At 37.1% G+C, this 16,851-nt stretch overlaps 1 protein-coding gene across 1 annotated transcript in view; it reads left to right on the top strand.

Moving 5' to 3' along the window:
• Positions 1 to 16,851, top strand: part of LOC122539251 — an 85,887-nt gene extending 69,036 nt beyond the window's left edge. The window contains exons 13-16 of the mRNA XM_043673953.1: positions 4,659 to 4,793; positions 11,946 to 12,026; positions 13,124 to 13,246; positions 14,564 to 16,851. Of these exons, the coding sequence (XP_043529888.1) occupies positions 4,659 to 4,793; positions 11,946 to 12,026; positions 13,124 to 13,246 (339 nt within the window). The 3' untranslated portion in view covers positions 14,564 to 16,851. The remainder of the gene's footprint in view (positions 1 to 4,658; positions 4,794 to 11,945; positions 12,027 to 13,123; positions 13,247 to 14,563) is intronic.

The raw sequence follows: 16,851 nt of genomic DNA on the forward strand, positions 1-16,851 counted from the left end.
ATTTTGCAACTGAAAAGTTGATGAAATGCCTGCAAATTTCTAGGTCATTAAAACCCCCAGCGTCCTCAGAACCTTCAGCATTATATATTATGTCGCATTGCAAGGTCAAGAAGGAGCTGGTACAGCTTGATAGCTAGTTTGTCTATTCATGTGTACATGTGACTCGATCACTTCCCAAGAGAGAAATCATGTGATTGTTATCACGATGATTCATATACACAATCTCCATTTATAGGTGCCTTTTCATTTGAATTAACAGTTTGACAGAAACACATTTTAAAAGATTCATGATTAAGGATTAGGCAGAACTTAATTGCTACCATGTTGTTTTCTGGAAAAGTTAAATTTAATCAATCCAATTCTTGCTTCAAAATATCAAACCGTATTTTAAAAATGTTATTTTGACTCCCTAAAGTTAATGATTTGAATTTCATTAATTAAACTAACAGAGAAGTTGAATCTTTTCCAGATTATTTTAGCCTTTTAGTTGTAATCAAAATGTCAAATGGATAGAATTTTCTGGATCACTGTGACCCTCAAGTAATTTCCTTCAGAAAGCGTAAGGCAGGAAGAACACAAATTTAACATGTATTGATCCTCACTACAGATAATTACAACAAAATGGTTTCAGATCACAGTGCAGTACAGCTCAGTGAAAGAAATGCAGGGGTAAACTCTTTGTGATTTGTAACAGAGAACAAAAGAAAAGTGAATTTAATGTTTCTCTTAAAAGGTTTATTTTTGCCATCTTATTACTGTGTGATTTAATTCAAACTTTGAAGTTAGACAGTTTTCAGTGTATATGTAAATATGTATACTTTGTTGGAAAAGTTAAAAGGAGCAAGAGAGCTCTAAAGTGTGTGGTAAACAGAGAGCAAGTGGATCGAGTGGAGCCCCTGCTGGTTTTATCAACAGGACCTTGTGTGCATCAATATTCCTGAAGTCCCACCAGAAACCCTGGCCAGCAGCTGGGATTGGGAATATTGTAGTGGGAAGCCAGAGGTTGGGGAGCAGGGATAGCTAGCCCTGAAAGACAATGGGAGAAGTGGTCTTGAGGTGACAGTGAGATGGTGGGGGCAATGGGCAAGATCAGGAGAAGGGGTGAATAGCCAGGGCTGAGAGTTTCGGTGAAATTGGCGGGGAGATTAGCACGGTAATACCTCAAGGGCTTCCTTTGGCAGTCTTTGGATAAGCAGTCCTATATCTCCTGACCCACAAAGAGTTGTAACGGAAGCAATTTGTGAAGACTTACCATGCTGTCTTCATAGCCTATGGCTCCTCTGACATTGGCCTGATGCCAGTGACAGAACAGCACAGGACTCTCCAACTACAAATAAACACAATATCATGGTAAAAATAATGATGCAGTTAAGCTAGGACTTGTAGAACACCAACATCTCCTTGCTCTCCAAAAGCCCTGCAGGCATCACATGCTCCAGGGACCTCAGTAAGGGCCTGAGTCTGTTATAGAGATTATACAATGCAGTGTAGCAGGTTGGAATCGGAGGTAGAAATTTTAAAATGTTGACTCCGTCCATTCACAGTTCTCACAGGAAGAATTTAAATCCTGGCTAAAATTTGTGAAATGCCATTTTTAGAGAAATAGAACAACTTTTTTGTCATTTTTTTGTCCTGAAATCTTGAAAATTGCGTGGATCACTTTGAAGACTGAGAAACAGGAGTTTCATGAAGGCTAGGTTCTCCTCACCAGCACCAATATTCTAACACAGGCAACCACTGAATAATCCAAGCTGATGGTGGAATTTAATAGAGTCCTTCAGAATCCTGGAGGGTTCTGTTAGAGAAGTTATTGCCATGAGCAGGAAGTTGGTTATCCAGCAAGCTCTGATTTAAAGCGGACAATACTAACTATGGAACCAGGAGCAACATGAATTTTTAAAATTTTGTATAGAAAATCCTTATGATTTGGAAAAATTGTCAGGAAAAGAATGGAAACAGATTTAATAACTTCCATATTAAAATTGGGTGAAGGGGGAAATTTAACAGGGCTGTGGCAAAAGGACTGGATACTGGGACGAACCAGAAAGTCTTCGAAGAGCTTGCATAAACGTGCGATCTTAACAAATGCCTGTTTTTTGACCTTGACAAGTTCCTCATCAGGAGATCAATCTGAAAGAATAGGGTTGGCTTCCAGTCAGGTGGGAAAGGCTCTGGAGTAAGCCTAAGGCCAGAGAAGTCCTGTTGAGGACCCCAGAAACAGGGTGGCTATCTATCCTTCCCTCTATCATTGAGCCTGGAAGTGGACAGCTTGGAGTCATAGTTTAGGTCTTTAAAATGTTAACCTCTGAGTCAATCCCAACTCACCCATTTTGGAGCATTAATACTCACCTCTATGTGTCGATGACTGCTCAATGAACAGGCCATAAATATGAATGAAGTGAAAAGCATTCTTCCTCTTCTGCACTAGAATGACTGAATATGGGTTTAAATACAATAATGCATACTGAAGATGAATAATGTAGCTGCCAATTCTAACATTGCAATTCCTAATGATTTCGAGATAATATTTTTAAAATTATAACTTAATGCTATTTGATCGAATAATTTTACAATTTAACCATTAAAAGTATGAAATTTGCTTTCATTGTTTTAAGATAAGACTTCTTATCTGGTTTTGAAATGGTAACAAATTTGAATTGTGATTTTGTGCCAATCACTCAGCAGTCATGATGGCAATGAACTGTACTTTATATCATGGAATTTCAAAAGAAAAATTTAGTGTGAATGATTTCTTAATAAATTTTTTCTATGTTCGAAAGACTTCCTTAAAATGTTTTCTTAAACCAGAGGTTGTAAATATAACTGGCCGGATTTGCTGATGGTCAGGTATTTACTTCGGTAGAGAGTTGGGAGTTGTGAGAGTTGAGAATTGGGAACCTTATGATTTTCAATCCTAGCAGAATCTGAAGGATTTGTCTAGAAAACTGAAGATTCCACAAGCAATTCCCTAGCTGCTTGGAACCCTCAAAGTCGCCATTCAGATTGGAAGGTTCGGATTGTTGTGCTGCTGTTAAGTACCTAGTCAAAGTCTGAAATGCGTCATTTTGTAAATAAAAAGAAGCGAAGGGGCAAGCTGTGTGTGATTGCCAATCCCCTGAAATTCTGGCCCAAAGAGTCACCAACAATTCCAAAGGTCACTCAGGAGGAAACTGGTGATTAGAATGTGGAATTCGCCACCACTGGAAGTAGTTAATATGAATAGGATAGATGGACATAAAAGCAGGTTAGATATGCAAGTGATGGAGAATGAAAAATAAAGTTTGATCAGGCTTGCTGGAGAGGGATAGGAAAAGGCTCAGGTGGAGCATAAACACTGGTACAGACCAATTGGCCTATTTCTGTACTTGAATCCCTTTACAACTCTATGTAAAAGTATATGACTCAGATCATGTGGGGATGGTGATAGCTTAGGTGTGATGTCTGGACTAGTAACCCAGAACTATAAGTTTTGAATCCCACCATGGCAAATGTTGAAATTTGAATCTGGGATAAATGTCTGGTCTAATGGCAGTCATGGGTGGCACAGTGGTTAGCACTGCTGCCTCACAGCAGCAGGAACCTGGGCTTGATTCCTCGGGTGACTGTCTGTATGGAGTTTGCATGTTCTCCCCATGTTTGTGTGGGTTTCTTCCAGGTGCTCTGGATTTCCCCCACAGATGTGCAGGTTAGGTGGATTTGCCATGCTAAATTGCCCATTGTGTTCAGGGATGTGCAGGCTAGGTGGATTAGCCATGGGAAATGCAAGGTGACACATATAGGGTGGGATATTGGGGGTGGTGGGAGTAGGCATGTCTGGGTGGGATGCTGTTTGTGTGGACCTAACGGGCTGATTGGTCTGCTTCCACACTGTAGAGATTCACCATTGATTGTCATTAAAATCCCATCTGGTTCGTTAAAGGAAGGAAACTTTCTACCCTTACCTGGTCTGGCCTACATGTGACTCCAGACCCACAGCAATATAGTTGACTCTTAACTGCCCTCTGGATGATTAGCAATAGGCAATAAATGCTGGCCCAGCCAATGACTCCCCTATTCAATGAATAAATATTTAAAAATGACTAGTCATACTGGCCCCATCATTGCACTGTTAATTATGTTAAGTATACTTTCCATTGGGTACTATTTCAGTCAAATTAAATGATGGATATTCAAAACTTCAGTCACACAGCTGTCTTATAAATTTTTAATGAAAGCAAATTGTCCCTATTTTAAAAAGAACAGTTCTCAGAAACAATTTGATTCCTGAATTGATGTTTCAGTGTTGTTTATTATTCAGCTGTTAAAATTCTCACTGTTGTTCCAGGAAAACTGAGTGCCCATAAAGGTTTTCAGGATCTCAACACAAGAAATAAAAATCTCAGCAAACAGAAAAATCCCTTATTTGTAAAGTCCCAGCAATGAGTGTTTTTAAATATCCTATATTTCTTCAGGGCTGGACTCTTCAAAACCATGTTAACCTTCTCAGTCAGCATCTTATGCTCGTAATAAATCCTGTACCAATGAATGGTTAGTATGAGTCAAGCCTAAAGTGTCCACATCCATTAGTAATGATAAGTATAGTTCTAAATGTTGAATATACTAAGCGCATTATTTAGTCTTAATTGTAACTTGTCGGCATCTTATTTATTCTTTTCCAGTTCCTTGCTGTTTTTGATTATAATCCATTACAAGACAGTCCCAATATTCATCCCAGCCATGAACTGGCTTTTAAAGAGGGAGATATAATTTGTTTGTATGGAAAACAAAGAAAAGATGGCTTCTGTGAAGCAGAGGTAAGCAGCTTATTTTGCTTTGTTCTTGCATTCAGAGGAGCTGATGACATAAAAGTAATGTCACTGGAATAATAATTCAGAGACACAGAGTAATACTTTGGGGATATGTGTTCAAATCCCAGCACAACTGCTAGTAGAATCTGAATGTAATCTGGAATAAAAAGCTTTCATACTATGGGGGCACCTCAATTCTGTCTCCAGTAACAGATTATTATGAAAGAACAACACCCAAGCATGAGTTAATTTATTGTCACATTATACTGCATTTAAATTTCTTGATTCATAATTGATAATACAGTGATAAAATCCTCCCTGCGATCATCACCATTTATCTTTCCACACCGTTAACTTTCATCTGTTGATATTCTGTGATGTCTTCATTACCTGTTTTTAAGCCTGTCATGTTTTCTGGTATATAAATTCCTTGGAACAGAAACTGGCTTTGGTTCATGACCAAATGTTAAGTGTCATTTTGATTGACTGACATCATTATAGCGATGGATGCCATTATGATCCTTAAAACATGATTTAGTCTCATCCATAGGCAGTAAAATAAACAATTGTGAAGCCATAATTGGACCTGGTTTCACTCACTTTCCAGGAGAAAGTTTTTGGCAAGTGTTGCATTGCTTTGTTTAAAAAGTACTCTACCCTATGCTCTGCAGTTGCCTTAACAAGATAAACTTAAAGAGTGAAAATAACAAAGATTTATCACGCCAATGGACTAATCCCTAATAAAACTAGCTGATGTTAATCGCAATGAGTACAGAACGTATATATTGTCTTTTATCCATTATTTCACAGGATATGAACATTTATTGCCCATCCCTAATTGACATTGAACACCACCACCTTAAGTCTGTAGTGCACTTGGTGTAGGCACTGTAAGGAAGGAAATGCCAGAATTTTTTTTTTGGCAGCACTGGAGTAACAGCTAAATAGTTCCAAGACAAAATGGTGTAAAATTAGTCATTGTTTGGGTTTAGCTATTATGGTGACAAAATAAAAAAGACAAAATATTTTTCTAAGAACTAAGAGTAGGTTAGATGTTGACTAGTGTTGAAGGATATACCAGTTAAAATATGATTGCAGTTATTTCAATTGTATTTAAATGATAGCCCATTCTGCTGAACTGGGCTAACATATTGACAATCGTAATTACATCAAATTGGCATACAACTGCCATTCATTGAGTACTCCCTTGACTTGTTACATTTTCCAAAGTGTATCACCCAGATTTATCAGGATTAAATTCCATCTGCCAATGATCTTTCCATCTGGCCAATCTGTTTATATGCTCCTGTAACCTAAGACCTTTTTACTCACCTGATCAATCTTCATGTCATCTGCAAGCTTACTTATTCCACCACCTCCCACACTCTCAACCACATTGTTTATATATCTCATGAGCAATGATGGAACTAGCACCGACCATGTGGAAGAAGGCTTTTGACAAAGAGAATACTGTGTAACATTAAAATGCATTGGATTGGGGTAGTGTATTGATTTGGATAGAAAATTGGTCAGCAGATAGGAAACAGAGTATGAATAAATGGGTCTTTTTCTGAAGGGCAGGCAGTGACGAGTGGGCTACCACAAAGATTGGTACTAGAATCTCAGTTATTCATAATATACGTTAATAATTTATGTGGGGGAAACTAAAGGTAATACGTCAAAATTTGCAGATGACACAAAGCTGGGTGGAGATGTGAACCTTGAGGAAGATGCAGAGATATTGCAGTGTGATTTGGACAGGTTGAGTGAGTGGGCAAATGCCTTGCAGATGCAGTATAATGGGATAAGTGTGAGGTTATCCAGTTTGGTAGCAAAAATAGGACGGCAGATTATTATTTGGTTGTAAATTGTGAGAGGTGAATGTTCAATGAGACCTGGAAGTACTCATTACCTAGTTGCCGAAAGTAAGCATGCAGGTACAGCAGGCAGTAAAGAAGGCAAACTGTATTTTGGCCTCCATAGTAAGAAGATTCAAATACAGGAACAGGCATGGCTTGCTGCAATTCTATTGGAGATTGGTGAGGCCATATCTCGAATATTGTGTGCAGTTTCGGTCTCTTTATCTGAAGAAGGATGTTCTTACTATAGAGGCAGTGTAGCAAAAATTAACCAGTTTGATTCCTGGGATGGCAGGATTGACATGTGATGAAAGATCAAATTGGTTAAGAATGTATTACTGGAGTTTAGAAGAGGGGTTGGATCTCATAGTCCTATTAGAATTTAATAGGTTCCTAACATGTTAGATGCAGGAAGGATGTACTGATGGTGGGGAAGTCCAGAACTCACGATCATAGTTTAAAGATAAGGTTTAAATACTTTAGGACTGAGATGGGAAATTTCTTTACCCAGAGTGTGCTGAGCCTGTGGAATTCACTACCACTGAGAAAAATTGTGTTTTCAAGAATGTGAATTGCTGCTGTTCACCACTACCTTGTTCTGCTGGCCTTGCAGAAATGCTCACCTGCTGTGAAAGAATTCAAAAATATTATTTTAACATTAGGGTTTCTGAGTCTGATTCTCCCTGCCCCTCCTACCCCCACACCACCACTGTCTAAAGTTCATTTATAACATCCGTACAAATAACATTTCTGGAATAGTCTATTAATTTTTCTGAAATTTTCTGTTACCTACTAAACAAGTGTCCTAATAGACACAAATTAATGATCTAATGCTAATTATGAGCCGTGTGCAGCAGAAAGATGCTGAGTGTTCACACAGATTTATCAAATATATGTTGTTAACATGGTTTCTGTTAAGTAACCAGAATTTCCATAGCAACACTTTGGAAACCTGCCATGATAACAGTGTTGCTATGGAAATCATGACTAGTTGATAAAAGTGTACTAAAAAGGCACACATAAGAAATGGTATCAAATATCTTTAATGTCCACTTTTCAAGAATCTTGTCATATTCCTTATTATAACTGGAGAAAAAATAAATAGTTGTAGATAAATTTTCCTCATCTGTCTAGCGATGATCAATCTGCAACATCATGGTTTAAATATTCCTTATTTAGTCTTTGTATTGAAGTTATAATTTATTTTCTTGGAACATATTTACAAAATCAATATTAGTAGTGAACTGGAGAACTTTTCACAAATATTTTCATAATGCTTATACATATATTCTGGGGAAGATTCCTTGTCACTGTAGCTTTAAAATCTAATCCACCATCAAATTACAGTTAATTCAATAATCCAAACTCCCACATTACCTTTGCAATATCTTATCAATGCTCAGAAGTAACTCCATTCCTTTTTCAGGTATAAATTACCAGTGTATTTTCAACTATTTAAACCATCACACATACAATAATAAATAATATACTGAAACAGTTTTTTACAGTCTAATTGCAGCATCTTAAATTATGAAGTGCATTTCCCACTTTGCATCATTAAATTATGGGTAGCAGAATGCAATATCTATCTTTCAACCTTTTCTGTTAGTACAAAAATCTATTTCCTGTTGCCCTTTAAAAAACAATGCCAGACGTCATGGATGAAATATACAGTGTACTCATAATAGGCCAACAGGATCTGGTAAAAGATAAGTGCAGTTAGTCAAATGCACCCTTACTTCAGCAAAGCAATCCAGATTTCTAATACTTTCTAAGTGTTCCACTGAAAATACATGTTGCAGTTACCATAATTCACCATTTTTGTTTAAGTATGTAATTTATTTGGCTAGTGGATAAACTTAATGCAAGATTTAACTCTATACCAACAATGATGTTGTCAGTTCAACTTTTCTTGGTGTTAAGTATTAAATTACCCCCAGTCCTATAGTTTTTTTTCAAAGTTATGGTTCATTCAGTTTTCCTGGTGTTCCTGGAGACTTTCCAGTTCTTTTGTGCAATGTGTCACCATATTGAAAAGCCTCTTTACAAATTCAGTCTTTTCTTTGGAAAGATCATTAAGCAGTAGGTTTGACACAGACTACTTTCCTTCTGGGAATTTGGCTGATAGTCCAATTAAAGATGGCATTAAACATTTTAAAATTCCTGAACATACAAAGATGGCCTTGTGTTGTATGCAAGGCTTAGGGCTGTAAATTCTACTATGGTCCATTATGTTAAGAAACTGTTAAAACTCCCCTCCCTTTGCCCTGAAGATACTGATTGTTAACATTACCATATAATGTGTTGTCTGTAAAATGTCAGCTTTTTTTCATTTTCATTTTAATTGCTTTGTAACATTAGAACTGAATCACAAACTGCACAGCTCCATCAGTCAATCTTTGTTAATAGAAATAAATAGAAATGTTCTGTGAACTAAACTTACCACCCAGTCAGATAAATTATACAATTATTGGTTAGAACTACTTTAATATGAATGCAGATCCTTTTAGGTCTAACTCTTAAAGTCATCTCCTAACCTGCACATAAAACAAAATAACTTGAGCGACCAGGATTTCTGTGAAGGCTATCCCCATTTGCTGCAGTGAATATGTTTGGCTTTATGATAAATTACTTTTGCCTGAATTAAATTTCAAAATGAGTAGACTGGGTTTAGTATGAACCCATAGCTTCCTATTGAATGTCAGTAATTTTTAATCTGTATTTTTGTGACCATCTCCTGGTAGTGGTTCCAATTGCAGATTGACTCTGGGACTGAAATATTGCAGCTAGATAAGAACATGTCAAAATTAATGACAAGTTGACATTGCGATGAGACACAAAAAATCCAGCAATTTGTGGCAAATGACAACTCATAATGTGTTTCTTCCTTGCCACAAATTGTTGGATGAATTACATATTAATAAAAACTTGTGTATTAAGCTCCCCTACAATGTATGGGCCATTGTGTAACACTTTCCCATAACTTCTGGTTGCATTGAACATGCAGAATTGAATGTGGCCCAACTGCCAGGATTGTAATGATACACAATCCTGACTCTGACCGCTCCACGCAGCTGACTAACCCTGACTAAGTCCCTGGACTGAGTTCCTATTCCATCTTGGACTGTATGACTCTATGACTGTAGTGGAGCTCCCTGACTGATATGAGTCCCTCTTGACTTGACTGAAGATTACTCCCATTAGACACTGAGATATGGCCATTCAGTTGAAGCACTTTTCATATCTTTGCCATGTAAGCTACTGGCACACGCTGCAGGAGTGATATTGATGTAACATGTGACCATAAAATAACATGTCCAACTGACTGATCATTGCTGGCAAAAATGACAAGCAGCCTGGTTATATATGTGCACCACAAAGCAAAGCAAGGCAGAAGTACTGTGAGTATTTTAAGTTCAGAATGGCGGCAACAAAGTGCAAAAAAAGCAAGGCAGAGATGCTGTGAGCATTCAAGAAGGTGCAAAGTGACTGACAGCCAAGAGTCACCTGATGAAGGAGCGTCACTCCGAAAGCTAGTGTGCTTCCAATTAAACCTGTTGGACTATAACCTGGTGTTGTGTGATTTTTAACTCTGTACACCCCAGTCCAACACCGGCATCTCCGAATCATGACAGCCAAGAGAGAAAGCAAGGAGTCCTGAACTGCATCCTAGTCCAATCCATGAGATGCGTGCTTGTCCTTGTGTGCAAAGTGGCCTGGCAGCAACATTGTAATGTGAGATTTTGGTGTGCTGCAAAGTGCTATATTGAAGTGGGATATTCTGTGGGAGTTGGGGGTGATGATGTGTTGAGCCTAGTGCTTATCCGAGACCTGTCTCTATGGATTGGAGTTGGGGTTGGGGAGTAGGAAGGTCATTACCAATGATGCTTGCCTGGAGCTTTTGGGGACTGCTGGCTAAAGCAGAGGCTTGATGGAGCAAGCATTGAGCTGAAGCTGCCAAATATCCACTCTGACTTTCATGTCAAGAATTTTCACTGTCTACTTTTATCTCCACCAAATAGGGGAATAGGAAGCTGGATGTTAAAAAGGTGAGAATAGCTAATAACAAGATGTTAATGTGAGCAAAACAGTCCCTTGTTGTTCACTATTGAGATTCTTATATTATTAGTGAAATCCTGGTGGAACATTGTGCCTGTAATTTTTTTCTTGCCATCAGGAATCCAATGTTTCTAATTTTGCTCTAGTTTTCTAACTGACTCATCATTGCCCATATCACTTAGAGTTGGAAAAAAATCACCGCATTTGTTTCATTCACTCTGTATTTTCCAAACTTTCTTGCCACTGCCTACATTGTTCACACACTGGGAAATTCAGAGAAATTTAATTATGAGATGGAACAAAACATGCAATCCATTAATAAAATCTGAACCAATGCTTTAGTAATTTTAATTCCTGCTTTTATCACCTTGCTAACCACTTACAAGTAAGAAGCATTACTTGCAAAGTAAATAACCAAAAATGCAAACCGTTTGCAAAATATTTTTGAAATTGCCGTGAAATTGTTTGATAATAGGGTGAATTAAAATTTGTTCACTGAGTCCTACCCTGTGCCAGGGGTTTGGAGCTTCAGTGATTGAGTCATCCTGAACTGCTATACACTAGGCTTTGGATACGTCAATTCTCCTGCTCCTCAGATGCTGCCTGACTGGCTGTGCTTTTCCAGCACCACACTCTTGGCTCTAACCTCCAGCATCTGCAGTACTCACTTTCGTCTTTGAATATATTTCGACAACTGGCATGCATGCTGCTGACACAAAGCCCTGCAGTCTAAACGTCTGGCTGAAAACATGATAGACTAAGTTATTACAATTCATTCATGCTAGTTTGACCTGCAGCTTTCTCTGCTAGCATGACTTCATTCTTGGGTTTATTATTATCTGTTATTCTTAATTGGATTCCTAATTTCCTCCTAACTTCAAATTTTCCATAAAATAAAAGCTAGCGGAAGACTGCCCATTTGGAAATGAGAAAGTGGACATTATTTGCTTTGGAGAAGTGAGTTGATATTTCTGGGCAGCTTAGGAAACTGTATGCCTGGATGCTTGAATTTTCTGTATTTTGGAGTTTGATTTCAATTTACCCACTCAGAGTATGTTTTTTGTCGAGTAAATTGCTGCTTCTTATCCCAGGGGTTCATTCAAAGCCCTAATATATTTTTCTGAGAATCTAAATTTCTGTAAGTTGTCAACTTGTAAATTTCTTTGTGTGGGAGAGAGGGCACATGATTTATTATCAGTTGTAAACTGTTTCCTGAATGTTGAAGGTACTGTTTTCACAGGTTAATGGAAGGCGAGGTCTAGTACCAACAAGCTTTCTTGGTGCCAGCATTGAAATGCCAAAAACGTTGAAACACAAAGCAGTAAGTAATGTTACATTCTCTATATATGTGGTCATATAATTTATTGAGTACAAAAAAAAGCTGACTGCTTAATTTTCTGTAATTCTATTATTTTGTGTTCTTGGTATTATTAGAATTTTTTTAAGATGGGATACAGTGTGAGAAAATGTAAGGTCATGCACTTTGGTAAGAAGAATAGAGGCATGGACTATTTTCTAAATGGAGAGAAAATTCAGAAATCTGAAGTGCAAAGGGACTTGGGAGTCCTTGTCCAGGATTCTCAAAGGTAAACTTGCAGGTTGAGTTGGTAGTTAGGAAGGTAAATACAATGTTGGCATTTATTTTGAAAGGATTAGAATATAAAAGCAAGGATGTACTTCTGAGGCTTTATAAGGCCTTTGTCAGACCATATTTAGAGTATTGTGAGCAATTTTGGGCCCCAATTTTGGGAAGAATGTATTGGCTATGGAGGGGGTCCAGAGGAGATTAATGAGAATGATCCAGGAATGAAAGGCTCAACGTCTGAAGAACGTTTGAGGACTCTGGGTCTATACTTGGTGAAGTTTAGAAGGATGAGGGGGATTCTAATTGAAACTTGTAGAATACTGAATGACCTGGACAGTGTGGATATTGGGAAGATATTTGCATAAGCAGGAGAGTCTCGGACCCAAGGGCACAGCCTTAGAGTAGAGCGAAGATCCTTTAGAATGGAGTTGAAGAGAAACTTCTTCAGCCAGAGAGTGGTGAATCTATAGAATTCATTGCCATAGAAGGCTGTGGAAGCTCGGTCATTGAGTATATTTAAGGCTGAGATAGGTTCTTGAGTATCAAGGGGATCAAAAGTTATGGGTACGAAGTGGGAGATTGGGGTTGAGAAATTTATCAGCCATGATTGAATGGTGGAACAGACTCAGTGGGTCGAATGGCCTCCTCCTGGGTCTCATAAAGTGGGACGAACTCATGATCTTGTCTCGGCAATAGTCTGCTGGATCACCCACCCACAGATTGGACAATCTGTTTGGATATGCATTAAAATCAGTGGTGTGTTAGTTAGTCAGCTTTTAGCGCAGGTTTCAATCCTATCCATCGGATTTTAATTGATAACGATGTTATTTCAGTCTCAGTCAAGGTCAGTAAGTTCACCTCCAGGGCATCATGGGATACCTGAGATTCCTAGCTCCTTAGAAGACATCCACAAACAAAAGCTGAATGACCGGCAATGGTTATTCAGAAGAACATGAGTAAGTTTGACAACGTTACACTTCTCATTTGCCATTTTGTTGAAGAGTGTTAAAATGTCAGATGTTGCACTTTAAAAAAAAACTGCTCTTTTCTTTTCCTGTCAATACAATCTTTATTTCCCTTTGCTACTTTTCTTTCTGTACCTCATTTGACAGGAATTCACCTATTTTAATTTACACTTCCTTCTCTGCACTGATAATTTGTTTTTGAATGCTTTGTGGGGTGTGGGCATCACTGCCACAGCTGGTATTGGCTACCATCATACGTGGCCCTCGAATTGAATGGCTTGTCTAAAATGGCTCATTGCTGTGGGTCCGGAGTCACATTTAAACCAGACTAGGTAAGGATGACAGATTTCCATCAAAGGATTAGAGTGAACCAGATTTTTTTTTTGTTTCGGACAATCAATGATGATTTCATATCCATCATTACTAAAAATAGTTCTCAATTCCAGTTTTTATAAGTTTAACAAATTCTACCAACTTCCATGGCAGAATTTGAGTCCATTTTGCGGGGAACTAGCCTGGCCCCACTCATTGCTAGTCTAGTGACAATGCCATTCTGCAGTCATGCTGTCCTGTACCACACAGTTATTCAGAAGATTGTTTAAGGACATGCACAGTTGCTTCACTCAATCCCATGTACCCTGTTGCCCTCACTGCAATGTTATTAGTCCACACACTTTTGGCAAATTAACAGGCAAAAATGCATTTAAAAACTTGAACATGCACAGTGTCATTCGGTATCCTGATACAACAAAATCTAGGCCATAATGAAATGTACTTCATTTGGACCACCCAAGTAATTGTTACAAGGACAAAAGATAGATGGCTTACAACTATAACTGCATGATTTCATCATTCTTATAATGCACAGTGTTGTAATGGAACCGTTGGAACATATTCTGATGCATTTAATGTCTCACTGATGGCATATTCTGTAATTCTGAATAAAATGACCTGAAGTGTTTCACAGTCAAATTAAAATTTACACCCACTGAATCCCTGTAGATGTATTGTAATGTTTAAATTAACTCAACAAATAGTTTTGTATTTGCAAAAACAACTTCATGATTTTTTAAGCTTTATCTCATCATGTAACCTAACCAATCAAACATTTATGAAACTAGCCCCATACTTTACATAGATTTAGAATTTAGTTGCTCTGAAAGACAAGTTAATTCAGTTTGTGTTATGAAGCCCATAAAAGGTGTTGAGCTCGATATATGCGGAAATTCATGGTTGGATGTGAAGTTATTACGTGTTATACCGTTGTTATTACATCACGTTTACTTTTTGTTCTGAAAATCTTTACAGGTATGAAGCTTAAAAGATTGCCATTATTATCTGAAGATCTAAATGTGCACTGCTATATTTGTCAAATTGAATTATCTGGTAAATCTGCAGTCTCTGCTGAATGAACTCTTCTTCACTTACATTCGGTGCTAAATCCCAACAAAACCATAGCCTTGTATCATTGCCTTTAGTTTATTACCATGTAAATCTATTTAATTTTTATGCTACCACCCCCTTATTTCTTGTTTGTGCTCCTGGCCAAAGTTGTGTATCTTTACACTTGGTCTTTTATATCCTTGTGCACTTTTCATCTTTTTAAGTACAAAAGAAAGTGCTGACTTAGTCACATGACTTCGGTGACAAATCCACATCAATGTTCTTCACAGAAATGTACTACAATGCTACTGTCCTGCTGCAAACACATGAAAAGCAACACTCAAAGCTCAACATAAGTTTTCCTTATTTACGCATTCTAAAACAAAACATGTATAAAAATTTGGCTTATCTTTTTGCATATTACATCATCCAACCCATTTGTGCTGATGATCAATGCCTTGGACAAATAACAAACAGAAGGACCTCTGTTGTATAAATGAAACTTCTATCCCTACATGTATGTTGTATGCAACAAACCTGTATGTGTGCGGAAAGTGCAGAATCAGTGTACTGTGCAGTTCTCCTGGTGGCATGTGTGCATGTTTTGGTCAACAGCCCTTTAATTTTAAAAGGAGATTTATTAAGCACAGTTGTCACGAAGCAAATTTGTTTAACATTTCACTTCTTTTGAAGTGTGTCTCAGGATCCAATTCAGGAGGCAATAGTGCTTACTCTTTGTTTGTTCTTTATTTGTATATTATATGTACAGTAGAAGACAACTTGTTTGCACTCTTCATTGTCTATTGCACCTGAACAAACAACAAGTACTTTTAATTTTTTTAAAAAAGAAATAATACTGCACTAACAACTTTGAGGTATTTTAAAAAATGAAAGTTTTCTTCCTAAAGTTGTTCTTGCAAGAAAATCCCTTACAAAACAATTGATAATTTGTCATTAAAAAGGAGTAATTTATTGGTTGGTGCTGTAGTGTCAGTTCTGGTATTTGGTTAAAAGGAAACCTCTGCAGTAATGACAGCTCTTCCTGAAAATTCCTAAAAGAACTACTTAATAAGTTTATAAATTCTCTGATACCCACAGTAAAATGTGCAAATTATTAGACTTTGGAATTTAATGATATTCAATATCATCCCAAATTCCTTAGTTTATTTAGGTTCCTATGATGGTAATTGCAAACTGTATTACGTTATTAACAGAAATATATTGGTTGTACAAAATGTTACAAAACTAACATATTTCCCATTAAACCACATAAGTGAAACATGATGAATGTCAATGCAAAATTTATACTCTGTCCTATTTAATCAGTAATGAAATAGATGGAAACAATTTAATTTAATAACATATTTTGCCAGTAATGTTGAGCTTTTACTGACTGGCAAAGAATTTGGATAATCCAAAATCAGTAATTTTCTTTGCATGCAACATAGTGATTCTGCTCAAATGAGGAAATGGATGAAATGCAGTGTTCCTTTTGCAATTGCTTTTCTCCAAACCCTTATAATGTTTGTTAATAGAAAACTTCAGTGCATGATTTGTTGATCGTACTGTGGCCTTGTGACAAACAGCAAATCTAAACTTTAATCCATTTAGATAAAACCAGCGGATGTGGAACAATCTCCACACCATTACCTTTTTCATTTCCAGTATGGCAAAAAAGATATGTATATAATATGTATGTATATGTGTATATACACACACATATTTATAAATAAATATGGGAATGTACATGTGTGTGTATATATATTGTACACAACACAACAGATTTTCTTTTTGTTTCAACGTGTTATAAATCCTTCAGTGCCTTATAGAGGCAGAGAAGAATTAAAATTGTAATACTAGGTTTCTGCACAAGCCATGTTTGAATTTTGTCTGTCCAAGCCAAACACTTACAAGGCTGTATTATTGTTTCTTAGTATGACTTGGTCTTGAGAATTTTCCTTAGTGCACAAAGGCCTTGCAAAACAAATGGAATAGAGTTTAGATGTGTTTTATTAAGGTAGAAGCATAAGAAAAATGTCGGCAGATTTCTAATGTACAGATTACTGAATTAATGTATTGTAGTCACCGCTGTTTCTTAAATGGTTGTACATCACACATTTATAAATTGTTTATTAAATAACACTAAAGATTACTTAAAATCCTGTTGATTTACTTGTTAATAAAATTGTAAGGTTATTTTTGTAAGCTAGTAA

The sequence above is a fragment of the Chiloscyllium plagiosum genome, chromosome 32 (assembly GCF_004010195.1).
Source record: "Chiloscyllium plagiosum isolate BGI_BamShark_2017 chromosome 32, ASM401019v2, whole genome shotgun sequence".
In the NCBI taxonomy this organism is placed as follows: Eukaryota; Metazoa; Chordata; class Chondrichthyes; order Orectolobiformes; family Hemiscylliidae; genus Chiloscyllium; species Chiloscyllium plagiosum.